This window comes from Odocoileus virginianus, chromosome 9 (genome assembly GCF_023699985.2).
Source record: "Odocoileus virginianus isolate 20LAN1187 ecotype Illinois chromosome 9, Ovbor_1.2, whole genome shotgun sequence".
NCBI classification, from domain to species: domain Eukaryota; kingdom Metazoa; phylum Chordata; class Mammalia; order Artiodactyla; family Cervidae; genus Odocoileus; species Odocoileus virginianus.
In genome coordinates this window covers 70,545,875-70,558,459 of record NC_069682.1, presented here as the reverse complement: position 1 = coordinate 70,558,459, position 12,585 = coordinate 70,545,875, and the positions used below count along the sequence as shown (strand labels likewise).

General features: G+C 49.2%; 1 protein-coding gene across 2 annotated transcripts in view; it reads right to left on the bottom strand.

Moving 5' to 3' along the window:
- The window catches only part of EYA2 (EYA transcriptional coactivator and phosphatase 2), a 256,976-nt gene that overhangs the window by 155,400 nt on the left and 88,991 nt on the right, over positions 1–12,585 (bottom strand). Inside the window, exons 3-4 of one of the 2 annotated variants that reach the window (XM_020887209.2) lie at positions 6,079–6,121; positions 2,025–2,167 (exon numbers count right to left, since the gene is read on the bottom strand). In XM_020887209.2, coding sequence (XP_020742868.1) covers positions 2,025–2,167; positions 6,079–6,121 — 186 coding nt within the window. The remainder of the gene's footprint in view (positions 1–2,024; positions 2,168–6,078; positions 6,122–12,585) is intronic. The other variant, XM_070472728.1, reaches the window with a different exon arrangement.

The following is a 12,585-nucleotide window of genomic DNA, read 5'->3' as shown; positions in this document are numbered from 1 at the left end:
GGAGGGACAGAAGTTAGAAAAGATGCCCACACCAGTTGGCTCAGGTCCATCACAGGTAATCCCCCAGGATATCTGGAATGCGCGCTCAGGCAGCAGAGCTCAGCAGTGAGGGGCCTGGACTCCAGAGCCCAGGCCGCTGGGTGTAACTCCACCTCTACCAGCGACCAACTGGGGGACCCTGGGCGAGTTATTTATCTTCTCTGAGCCTCTATTTATTTATCCCTTGAATGAGGATAATGGTTGGACCTTTCTTGGAGAGTTGAGTGGGGGTTTAAAAGAACGAGTGGATACAGAGCGCTGAGAACTGTGGGTGGCAGCATCTCAGTGATAGAGCATCTCTAAGATGCAGCATCTCAGTGATGGTGTCTCTGACGGATGCCCGACCCCGTGTCCCATGACTTGTCACTCCTAATGCCACAACTGTTCTTGAATATGTCTATCTTTGTCTGTCTACTGTCCCGAGCAGGCTTCTACCATCGCTCCACTCCAGGCTTCATCAGCCTCCCAACCTGCCTTCCTGTTTCTTCTCTTGCTTCTCTCCAATCCGATCTCCCCACAGCAGCCAAAGTGATCTTTTTTTTTTAAAGATATATTTATTTACTTTTTGGCTGCGGTGGGTCTCTGTGGCTGCACGCAGGCTTTCTGAAATGGTGGCAGGCAGGGGCTACTCTTCATTGTCGTGGGGGCTTCTCACTGCAGGGGCTTCTCATTGCAAAACACAGGCTCTAGGCAGGCGGGCTTTGGCAGCTGCAGTGAGTGGGCTCTAGAGCTCTGGCTCAGTAGTTGAGGCACACGGTCTTGGTTGCTCTGAGGCATGAGAGATCTTGCCGGATCGGGGATTGAACCAATGTCCCGTGATTGCAAGGTGGATTCTTAATCACTGGACCACCAGGGAAGCCCCAAAGTGATCTTTAAAAACCCCAGATTGCATCAGACAGCCCTATGTTTATAGACCTGCCAATAAGTTCCTGTTTCACTGGAATAAAGTCCTCCCCAGGTGCTAAGACTCTGCCCATCTCGCCTATCTCATCTCGGTCCTGTGCTCCAGCCACTAGGCTTCTGGGGCTTGCCAAACCCATCTCCCCAGGATTCCCAGGCATCTTCTGCCTGGACGCCTCTCTTCCCATGCTTACTAATGGTTGTCTTTCAGTTCTCAGATGAATCAGCTCCTTGTGTAAAAGACCTTACTTGGAGCTGGAACCTAAGTTAAATCTTGCTTGTTCTATTCCATTTCATGATCCTGTCTTCCTTCATCCCATGCATCATAATTTGAAATCACTTTAACCTACCATTTTTAAAAGTTCATTTGTTTTTTCTCCCTCTAGGCCAGGGGTTGCAAGCTTAAACGTCTTCAGGCAGCTAATTTAAGTGAGTAATGAGGGCTAGGAGAGGACTGTGGCCAACAAAGGCTAACAGGGTCAGCCTTGCACAGTTACCTACTTTTGATGCAAAAATGTGGGCCCAGTGCTGCCCAGTCATCTGCTGTTTGTTTGGTTTTTTTTAAGACATTAGAAATACGAATTTCTATGCAAACACTTTCCATTTAAAAACTGGTAATTAATTTTTCAAATGTCAAGTATATTTTATAGGTTAAAAAGTATCCAAGGGCCACCTTATCTTGGTTCTAGATTATCTTGGCAGAATCCAGGCAGAAGTAAAGATAATTCAGAGGAAAACATCTGAAAATGGAGAGAGACATTTTCCTCCTGACATCCTCTGAGCACCTGGATCCAGCCATACCTGATATCAGCCTTGTCCCCAAGCTTACCAGTATGTGAATCATTAAGTTTCCATTTTCTCTAAGCCAGCTTGGGTTAAGTTTTTTACCCTTGCAATCAAAAGAGGCCTTGACAGAGTCTCTAGAACTTGAACTGTATTGAAAGTGTCTGTCCTTCTGCTCTGTCTACAATCCAAAATCAGGCTGGCTGCATGCCTCTTTCTGCATTTAACTGAAGCATTTGGGCAGAATGAAGACCATGATGTTAGGGATCCCGGGGAAAGCAAGGGCTTGGTCAGGTACTCACTGTAAGAAGGGATTCCATAGGCTTGTGCTGGAGGTGGGTAAGCCGTGTAGGGGGTAGCTTGCTGGATCCCGGCACTGTACTGTGTCTGGCCGTAGGCTGCCATGGCCGAGGCAGGCTGACCGGGTGGGACACGCGGGCAAGGTCTGCGTGGAAGAAACAAGATTAAGTCTCCAAGCCCAACCTAGCACATCTCTCCCCCCTGGTATCACCACCACCACCATTTCCCTTCAGGTGATTATTTTTATTTTTTTGGCCTTGCAGCTTTTGGGATCTTACTTCCCCAACCGGGAACTCTGGTCCCAGCAATGAAAGTACTAGTTCCTAGTCCCTGGACCACCATGTACTCTTTCCAGGAAAGAGACAACTTACATGTTCATCAAGTTCTATTTCATTTTCCTTTCCTGGACACCAGGAAAACGACATTTCCTGGGTCCTTTGCAGTCAGATTCAACCATGTGACTGGATTCTGCTCAACACAATGGTTTAGCCAATAAAACCGTCTCCTCAAAACCCTTCTGCCCTCTCTCCTCTTTCAGTAGCAACTGTGGAGGGTACCAGCTGAGAGGGCGGAACCAGCAGGGTTACACCCTGGAGCCCCAAGTCAGCCTGTGGGGGAGAGCTGCCTTGGAGAGGTCCATGCGATCCCTGGGTTTTATTTAAGAAACAAATCTTTGTTGTGTTAATCCACTGGGACCCGGGTTTATTGATTACTACAGTACAGCCCATTCCACTGTGACTATCTACCCTTATTTAGACACATTCCCAACTGATACAGCTTTGACAGGATTGCCAGTCAAGATGCCCTGCTCTGGGCCATGGGGTGGGCACAGAGTGCCAGATTATCCAATCAGATTCTATTCTGGGAATTGAAATCCTGGGCTGAATAATTCATTCCAACAACCACATTCTGAAAAGAGTGTTTTTATTCCCTTCCAATTGCTTGGATCCCAGAAGCGGTGCTATTCTGGGTCTTCCTCAAGACCTGATTATTCCAGTTTTGATCCCATTGTGAGCTACTCCAGATCTTCCAAAAAAATTCCTTTTGGGCTTATATCAGCTGCGGTCTGGGCTTCCCAGGAGGCACTAGCAAAAGAATCTGCCTGCAAATGCAGGAGACGTAAGAGATGTGGGTTCGATCCCTGGGTCGGGAAGATGCCCTGGAGGAGGAACTGGCGATCCGCCCCATGCCTGGAGACTACTATGGACAGGGGAGACCAGGTCCTTGGGATCACAAAGAGTTGGACATGACTGAGTATCTGAACACAGCTGGGGTCTATTTGTCTTACTTGCAACCAAAGAACACAAATGGACTTCTTACTCCAAGATGAATAATCAATTCCACGAAGGGCTAGGATTTAAAGGGCCACTGAGGGATTTCCCTGGCGGTCTAGTGGTTACGAATCTGCCTGCAAATGTGGGAGACATGGGTTTGATCTCTGGTCTGGGATGATCCCACATGCCACAGGGCAACAAGGCCCGCGTGCCCCAACCACTGGGCCCACGCTCCCTGCACGAGACGCCCACACACCGCAGCTAGAGCAGGCCCCGCGTGCCGCAAGCAGAGAAAGGCGATGAAGACCCACTGCAACCCAAAATAAATAATACTAGTAAAAAATCCTAAAAAAGTAAATAAAGGGCTGCTGACCTACGACATCCCTAACACAATGACCGCGAGTAATCACTGAGCTCTGACCACAGGCTAGGAATTGTGTCTCACAGGCCTGAAGTGGTCTGTGTCACATCACATACTGATATCAACTCCCTGGGGTAGAGGCCCTGCTAACTCCCATTTTAGGGAAGAGAAAACGGAAGCTCAGGGACCAGAAGTCACGGCTAGAAAGCGGGAAATCCAGAGTCTGAACTTGGAAGTCTGACTCCTGAGCCCACGTGGACTGGTAACCATGGAGCTTCGCTGCTGCTCAGGGACGGGCCCGGGACTGACTCAATCATGCAGGCAGCAATTAATAAAGTCAAGGGTAGCTCATTCTAACCGGATGGGGACAAGACGGTGAATCTACGGATGCGATTTCTTTGGCCAGCGCAGTCTTTTTCTTAATTTGGAGTTGCCAATATTTTCCAACCAGGAGAGATTCACACATGAACATACACACTCCCTATTTCCCCCTTCTCTTGCAAAGCAGATGCTTTGGAAAGCCTGGGTCTGCTCTCCTGGGTGCTGTATTCAGCTGGATTTGAGAACGTCTTCCAACTCTCACACTGTCTTCAACAGTCCTTCCTGTGATAAAAAACACTGACAATTCTTGGGTCTATGGTACACCAGGCACTGTCCTGATTACTGTATGTGTACTGGCTCATTTAAATCTCATAGCAACTGTGACAACCCTTGGAGGCAGTTACTATTCCCATTCCCATTTTACAGATAAGAAAACTGAGGCAGAGAGAATGCACACAGCTGATCCACAATTTGAACCATGGTTCCAGAGCCCATGTCCTTAACCACTCCACTAGGACACCCAGGCCCTTTAGGTCAAAAACCCAGACATTAAAGTTCTGTGCAACAAATTATATCTAATCATCTGACCACGAGTTTATCAGTAGATGGTAATGAGATTCCCAAACCTGTATCTGATTCTATTTTGATGACATTAATACAGTAAAACCTTCTCATTTCCAGTTTCTCCTACATATGAAGCCTAAAGGCATGTATGAGACAGATGCAAAAATTCACAGAATTATAAAAAGACATTCTCAGCCCCTTTCTTTTTGACAACTTCTGTGCCAAAGGGTCAGGGAATTTGTTCCAAGATGCATAAGAAAGTTGCTTGTTTTGTAATTTGTCCCAAGATGCATAAGAATGTCGCTTGAACTGGAGACTCCAAATCCAGTATTGGAAGGTGTTTCATCAGTCAAGACTCCCACCCTATGAGGTGCCTGGAAACACATCCAGAGCATGGGACTTAGCACTGAGCAGAGAATTGTATTTGAAAATGTTCCCAATTTACACCTGTCTGGAAGTAGACAGTGGAAATCTGAGATGATCAATTCTTGCTTCCCATCAAAACCGATGTGAATTTCTTGGAATAAACTGAGGCTAGAATGAAAAGCCAGAGAGAGGACGAGGAAGCTCTCTAACCCCAAGGCCATAAAACAAGCCAGGTAGATTTAACAGACCTCAGTTGCTACTGACAACCCCCAAAACATCTTCTGGAGGGAAAGGAAGGCTGAGAAAATGTGCTCCTTACAATTAGCTTCTCCGGGGTTGTCCGGGGACGAGAATATCCAGCTATGGAGGAGGTGAGCATTCAGAGGAGGGCCATGCTGACTGTCTTGCCAAGCCTGGGGCTTCTCACACTGCGGGGCGCAGACAAGGCGGCTCCCCAATTGCCCTGGGTAAGCCCCGTCCATCACCAGACTCCCACTGACCCCTGGATGCAGCTCTGGTGGAGCATTTGTACTGTTCACCATATTGAGACCTCTGATCTACTGGTCCATTTCCTACTAGCCTGGAAGCGCTCTGAGGGCAGGGGCTGTGTCTCACTGATCTTGAGAGTCTCCAGAGCTCCTAGGAGATTTGGTTATCGAGCAGTGTTGGGTGAATGTTTGAGCAGGAAGAAGGGAAGAAGGAGGGGGGAGGAGGGTAAAAGATCGAGATGGGTAAAGAGAGAAAGATGGGGCGAAGAGGAGAGAGAGAGAGAGAAGAGAGAGAGGAAAGGAAGGAAGGAAAAACAGAGAGGGAGAGATAGAGAAGCAAGAAGGGAGATAGGAACAGAGAAAGTCTATGACAGGAAAGGACAGGAAGGAAAGGAAGAAAAGTGAAAAAAAGGAAGAAAGAAGAAAACAACACCCAACACTCCCAGAACAGTCTATTCCAGACCCCATTCTGAGTGCCTCTTATGTGAAACAGACATCAGCATTGTCCCCATTTTCCAGATGGGGAGACTGAGGCCTGGGGAAGTGGGGGTCATTTGTTCAAGGTCGCTCAACCAGTAAGAGCATCACTGGGATTCCTCTCCAGGGAGTCTGGCTCCAGCACCTCTGTCTCCAAGGAGAAAAGGGAGAGAGAGTGAGAGGAAGCTAAGGCAAGGGTACTCACCTTGCGAAGAGCTGGGACACACTCGGAGCTGATGTGGTGATGCCTGGAGGGGAAAAAAACATTTGAAGGACTTGAGCTGGCAGAGGGATGGTCCCCAGAAGCTGTGACTTCAGATGCCAGGTTGAGGGGGAAGAAATGCACGGAGTTGCTGTCAGGGAATTTCTCAAGCACACAAGCTTATCCAAGCCACACCAATGTAGCACTTTCCTTCTTGAAAAACCTTCTCCGGGTGTGCTCTGTCTCCAGGTACTAACTGAAGGACTGTGTATATACAATCTATAGCATCTTGAAACATCAGGGTGGAATCCATCCCCCCACCCATTGTACAGATGGAGAAACGGAGGCCAAAGAGACAGAAAGAATGTGCTTGAGCCAGGCCCATGACCAGATGGCAGCTGGAACCATTTCTACTCCTGGATGGAGACCCACTCTTTTCCTTGCTTTAAAGGCAACCCCAGCAACCCAGAAAGGCAGATACCGGTTGGCTTTGGCTATCCGACACCCATTTTCCTTTCTTCTGAGGACATCACATTGATATTCCTCCTCTCCCTCCCCAGTTTCAGTCCATGGGGTTCAGGTGGGGCTGGCTCCAGCACTTAGGGGAGACACATCTTGGATTGTCTCTGAGGCTTCAGCTAGAGTGTGGGGAGGGAGATGGAAGATGCCTGAGGTCCTGGTACAAGGGCTGTGTCCCTGGGCACTCAGCCTCCAACCATGGTTGGGAGGGAATGATCAGGAGATGATGAAAAGCTGATATAATTTTGCTGGGAGAGATGTTGCCAAGAGCATCATTTTAAACACCATTAGTTCACGGGGGATGATTTTGTGCTGTGTCATCTTACAAACAGCACAATGTCCTCAACGTGGAGCCCCGGCAAGTTCTAGATGACATGTTGATTGATTGTACCAACCTGTCAATTCACACTCCCTGGTCTGCAGGGCAGGGGCAGGGGTGTCCCTGTGTCTCCCGAGAAATACTCCACGCCCTCCTGAGCTCTGAGCCCCTTTGCAAACCAACCTGCAATCCCAGCTGTACCTCTGAGTCAGCACTGAGACTTTGGGCAGATCACCTACAGTCTCCGGGGCTCAGGGCACTCTCCTGTGAAATGGGGGAAAACATTTATCTCACAATGGTGTGTGAGGATGAAATGAGATGATGATGATGGTAACGGTGATGATTCTATCCATCATTTACCTTGTGCCTGCTACATGCCAAACTCTCCTCTAAACCTGTTACCTGGATTCATTATTTTAATCCTCATGCTCCTCCCCCCCCACACCTTGAGGAGGGTTCTGTTCCCATCTCTATGTTACAGATGAAGGGAGGTGAAGTTGACGGGTCCTAAGGGGCAGATCCGTGGTCTGAATTCAGGTGGTCTGGCTCCGGAGTTCGGCCTCCCAAGCAGGGCACAGCAGCCCACGAGGGCAGTCATCATTAACAACAATCAGTCCCCACCAACAAGCTCACACGTGCCAGACTCTGTATTAACTGCCTGAACTCACTTCACTCCCATGGCAATGCTACAAGGACACCCCGATTGTACTGATGTGGAAACCAAGGCTCCAAAGGCTAAGGTGCCTTGCTCAAGCCTGCGGATATGGAAACTGGGACTTGAACCTAAGGCTGTTTAGTCCCAGTCTATTTCCTTTTTTTGGGGGGCGGGGGGGGGCTGTGCCTTGTGGCATGTGGGATCTTAGTTCCCTGGTCAGGATGGAACTCGTGCCCCTGCATTGGAAGTGTGGAGTCTTAACCGCTAGACCGCCAGGAGAGTCCCAGGTCCATTTCCTTCATCATTTCCTTGGCTGAGTCAAAGTCTGTTTGAGTCCCAAGCTACTAGGGTGAGGAGGCAAGTCCTGAAGTCCACTTAGAGAGCTATAGCTAGAATTTAAAAATAAAATAGGACGGAGAGCATCAGCATGTATTGGCCACACAGCACACGAGAAGGAATCGTGGAAAACTTTTATTCCAGCTATAAATGTGAGAATGTGATGTGTGTGTGTGTGCATGCTCAATGACTGTAATATAACATATCTTCCTATGTGCTGTCTTTCTAAAAAGTCGGGCCAACAGGGGTCCAATGCCAAGAGCTTCCAGTGGGTGCTCCCTCACTGCTAATTTCCCTGCTCTGGGTTTTTGCCCCAGGCGGAGCCTCCCATATCCCCCTTCCTCAGCTTCCCCCAGGACAGTCTCCTTCTGAAACAGTCTCAGTTTCATTACTGGTAGGAAGCACGTGATTTATGTTTAGTAATAATACTACATAAGTTATTGAATTAAACATTTTGAGTTGTTTTAATAAACATGTAAATATTCATAAAAATCAAAATCTATGGAAACACTCCCATGGGCTCAGATGAACTCGGCATTCTAGAAATGTGAAAAAAGCATCTTCCCCTGCCTGCAACCTCTGCGCCCTGGTTTGTGAGTTCACGCGGTGCTGATCACCTCCTCCGTTCCTCTGAATTGCTGCGCGCTCTGCCCTCCCCACGCGGGCCCGTCTCCCTCTCCGGCCGTACAAACCTCCTATCCTCTCCCTCTTCTGCCCCAACAGCCCCCAGGAAGCCTGCGCTAGCCAGAAACAGGCCTTCAGTCAATGCTAAGAGATTTTCTTTCTGCCAATGATGTGCTTTTTGAAAAGCACAGGCTTTCTCTTATTTTTTTTTTAAACTGGTATCACATTTAATTTTTTTGAACCCAAGATGCCTGGGAGAATTGGGAACCTGGAAAATGAATGTATTCTATAGAGAATCATCTCTTTCTCTTTCTTCTTCCTTTTTTTCCCTGGTAAGGATGGCATGGACCTCCTGGAGAATCCTGATGGGATGTGACGTCACTGGGTCCTTAAGTTCCTTCCCGTCCTGCGGGCCCTGGAGTGGGACTGTGTCAAGGGCGGCCACGCTCAACTCTTTGGGTGCAGAGGTGGGGTAGGGACTCCCCAAAAGCAGAGAGCCTCTCTCTTCCTCTGCTGGGGTCCAGGGATATTAGTCCTGTGGACCAGGAGGCCCAGCTGCAGTTGGAGCCATACGTCGTCTGAGTATCAGGAAAGGGCCTGATGGAGTGGTCATGCAGGCAATGCCAGCCCCAGCATGAAAGGTGGAAGAGTGGGCATTATTGTTCAAGTCGCAGGAAAAGCCTGGTCCTCAGGGTAGCCCTGGACACCTTTCAGGGACCCCCAGAGTCACCACTCTCTGGCTGCTGTTGTATGTGACAGCTTTCTCCAAATGGTAAGTCAGAGCTAGACTTACCTGGGGTGGAGACCATGCCAGACAGCATCCCATGCAGCTCAGGAATGGTCTGGCCCACAGACTTGGCAATGCCCCTGGGTGTAGGCATGACCCTCTGGACAGCAGCACGCCCACTGAACCCCAGCTTGCCAGAGGGATAATGTGGACTGCGGTCACGAGTCTCTCCATGAGGCCAGTGTCCCAGACCCAGGGTGCATGTTGGCAGTCGAGGTGGTCATACTGCCCCTGGTCGCCCCATCACAAACATGGGACCCTTAGCACAGGAGCAGAAGACCTGTTAACTCTTGTTCGCAAGTGAGCCCCAAGGGTGGTGAAGACCCCACAGGCTGTCACAGCATCAGTCCTTTGATGCTGGTGGGATCCAGAGCCTGGAAGGTGGAGATGCCCTTCCCACTGACCACAGTGTTCTGTTCTCAGACTTGGCTGTGCCACTGAGCATGCCATGATGGACAAGACTGGGGTCAGTGGCAGAATCACTGATGGCATATCCACGTTGATGGTGACTTATATCCACGTTGGGGCTTCCCAGGTGGCACTAGTGATAAAGAAGATGCCTGCCAATGCAGGAGATGCTGGAGATGCAGGTTCGATCCCTGGGTTGAGAAGATCCCCCAGAGGAGGAAATGGCAACCCACTCCAGTTTTCTTGCCTGGAGAATCCCATGGACAGAGGAGCCTGGCAGGCTGTGGTCCACAGTGTTGCAAAGAGTGGGACGCAACTTAGCACTAGCACTAAACCCACGTTGCCACTGGTGAAAACCGCCCTGGTGACCTGACTCTGTAGCCAAATCTATTTATGCCAAGGTTAATGATGTGGTTAATACAGAAACTGGGGCAGCTGGCTCTCAAGGGAGGGAGCAGAGAGCCTCCTTCATTTGTGAATTGAAAGCTCTAAGTCCCTTCTTCCTCCCCAGCTTCCTACGGGTGAAGGGAGAAGGATTAGCTAAACAGATAGCCAGAGCCTCAGGGTGACCTCATTCATTCATTCATTCACCACCACATGCCAGGTATATGCTAGGAGGTAATGGGTTACAAGAATCAGCAAAAACAGTCAGGGTTCCTATACTCACGGATGCTCCAGTTTAGCAAGGGAGTGAAAAGAGAAGTGTCTGTCGCTCAGTCGTGTCCGACTCTTCGCGACCCCGTGGACTGTAGCCCACCAGGCTCCTCTGTCCACGGGATTCCCCAAGCAAGGATACTGGAGTGGGGAGCCATGCCCTTCTCCAGGGGACCTTCCCACCCCAGGGACTGAACTCGGGTCTCCTGCACTGCGGGTGGTACTTTATTGTCTGGGCCACCAGGGGAGCCCACTCAGCTGGGGAGACTGATGGTAAACAAATACACCGGTAAAGTACCTAACTACAATTGTACCAAGGTGGAGAAGGAATGGATACCGAGAAGAGCGCCTGGAACACGACGATGCTCAGGACTCGCCTGGGGAGCTTCCTAAAATGCAGACTTCAAGTCTGTAGGTCAAGGAAGCTCCCAGGTAACACTGACACGGCAGGCCCGGAAACCCCACTTCGAGCAGTGAGAGTTTAGAGCACAGGCTAACAAGGAATTGCAAATTACTAAGAAGTCCCAATTCCGGCTTCGTAAAAATAAATCTTCATTCCAGAAGTCACAAACTCAAATGCATACCGGGGCCAAGAAGGGAATATAAATGATCTAATGTAATATGAGGAAACTAGAGCTGGGGTCTGTGTGTGTGAGTGCACATGTGTGACTGTGTGTGTGATTGTGTGATGTAACTTACCCACGGACAGACACAGTTGGTTCATTCATTCAACAATGTTTACCGTGCACCTACTGTGGGCCAGATTTACAACTCAAGTCTCATAATTTGTTGTCTTCTTGTTCCTTCCAAAGAAAGTACATGGGCTAAAGGGATCAGAGCCAGATTCAAACCCTGACTCTGCTGCACTATAACTGTATGGCCCTGAGTCCATCACTTCCTTTCCCTAAACCTCAGTTTCCACATCCATAAAATGGGGCACCATCTCATCCCTGGAGGGCTGTTGCAAAGCAGGTATCTACCCAATGGTAACTGACCAACACAGGGGAGCTCTTATTAGCTTTCTATTCTCCTGGGGCTCTCGATTAATCCACTTCTCATTGTAAGCCCAATTTGAATATTCATACATTTTTCTTTTTTTAAACCTCTCCTTTCACTGGGAGGATTAAGAAACTAATGATTCTGAAGGCAGTCACCGCTATTATGTTGCCTAATTGGGCGCCAGGGGGCCCATGATCCCCAGGAGATGAGATAGTTTCTAATGCGAGATGTCTTGAGGCAGGTCTGTGCTGCGGAAGGTGCATGTCTGTGTTTCATCAGCTCACCCCCCTCCTGTGGGTGCGTTAAGCCGCATCGAGACCAGCGGCAGCGACCGCAGGAGGGAGCACTGTGTGCGGAGTCCAGCATGTACACCACACAGGTAGAGGTCATTCTGGGGGCGGCGGCCCGCCAGGAAGCCCGCTGAAAAAGGCTTCAAAATGGCAGAGGTCAAGTTGATCTGTGCCTCCCCAGGCCAGATCCAGGCAAAGCTCTGGGCAGCTCAACCTGGCTTGGGGGAAATGAAGGAAAACCTGCCAGCCCCTGGCTAGAACCGGTGACTGAAACTGGAAATGAAACCACATCACGCCCAGGGGCAGAGGAGGTGCAGGAGCCTGAGTGCAGATGACAGCCTGCTTGTTTTGCAGGGCGGTGACTTTAGCTCTCCAAGGAAACCCTTAATGAGATTATAGTCTCCGCTTTTGCAAAATGTGTCTGCATTTAAAAAAAAAAAAAAGTCTTTTTCTTGATTCAGCTTTGCTTCCTTAGTTCCATAACTTTTTCCCTCCTCCTTCCAGAAGACAGGATATAATTCAAATCCAATTTTGCCTTAAATGGTAACGAACAATAGCTTCTATTTCTCAAGTGGTTTCTCAAGCCAGGCGCGCTGCTAAGGACTGCATGGGCCTTATCTGTTTTATTCCCCAGAACATCTCATTCTCCACTTTATACATATGGAAAATGAGGCAAGGGAAAGTCAAAGAAACATTACTAAGGATTCAAAACCAATATCAACCTGAAGTTATCTGTGGTTCCTTGTGCTAAGTCGCTTCAGTCCTGTCTGCCTCTGCGTGACCCCATGGACTGAAGGCCGCCAGGCTCCTCTGTCCATGGGATTCTCCAGGCAAGAACAGTAGGGTGGGTTCCCATGCCCTCCTCCAGGGAATCTTCCGCACCCAGGGATCAAATTTGTGTCTCTTACATCTCCTGCAT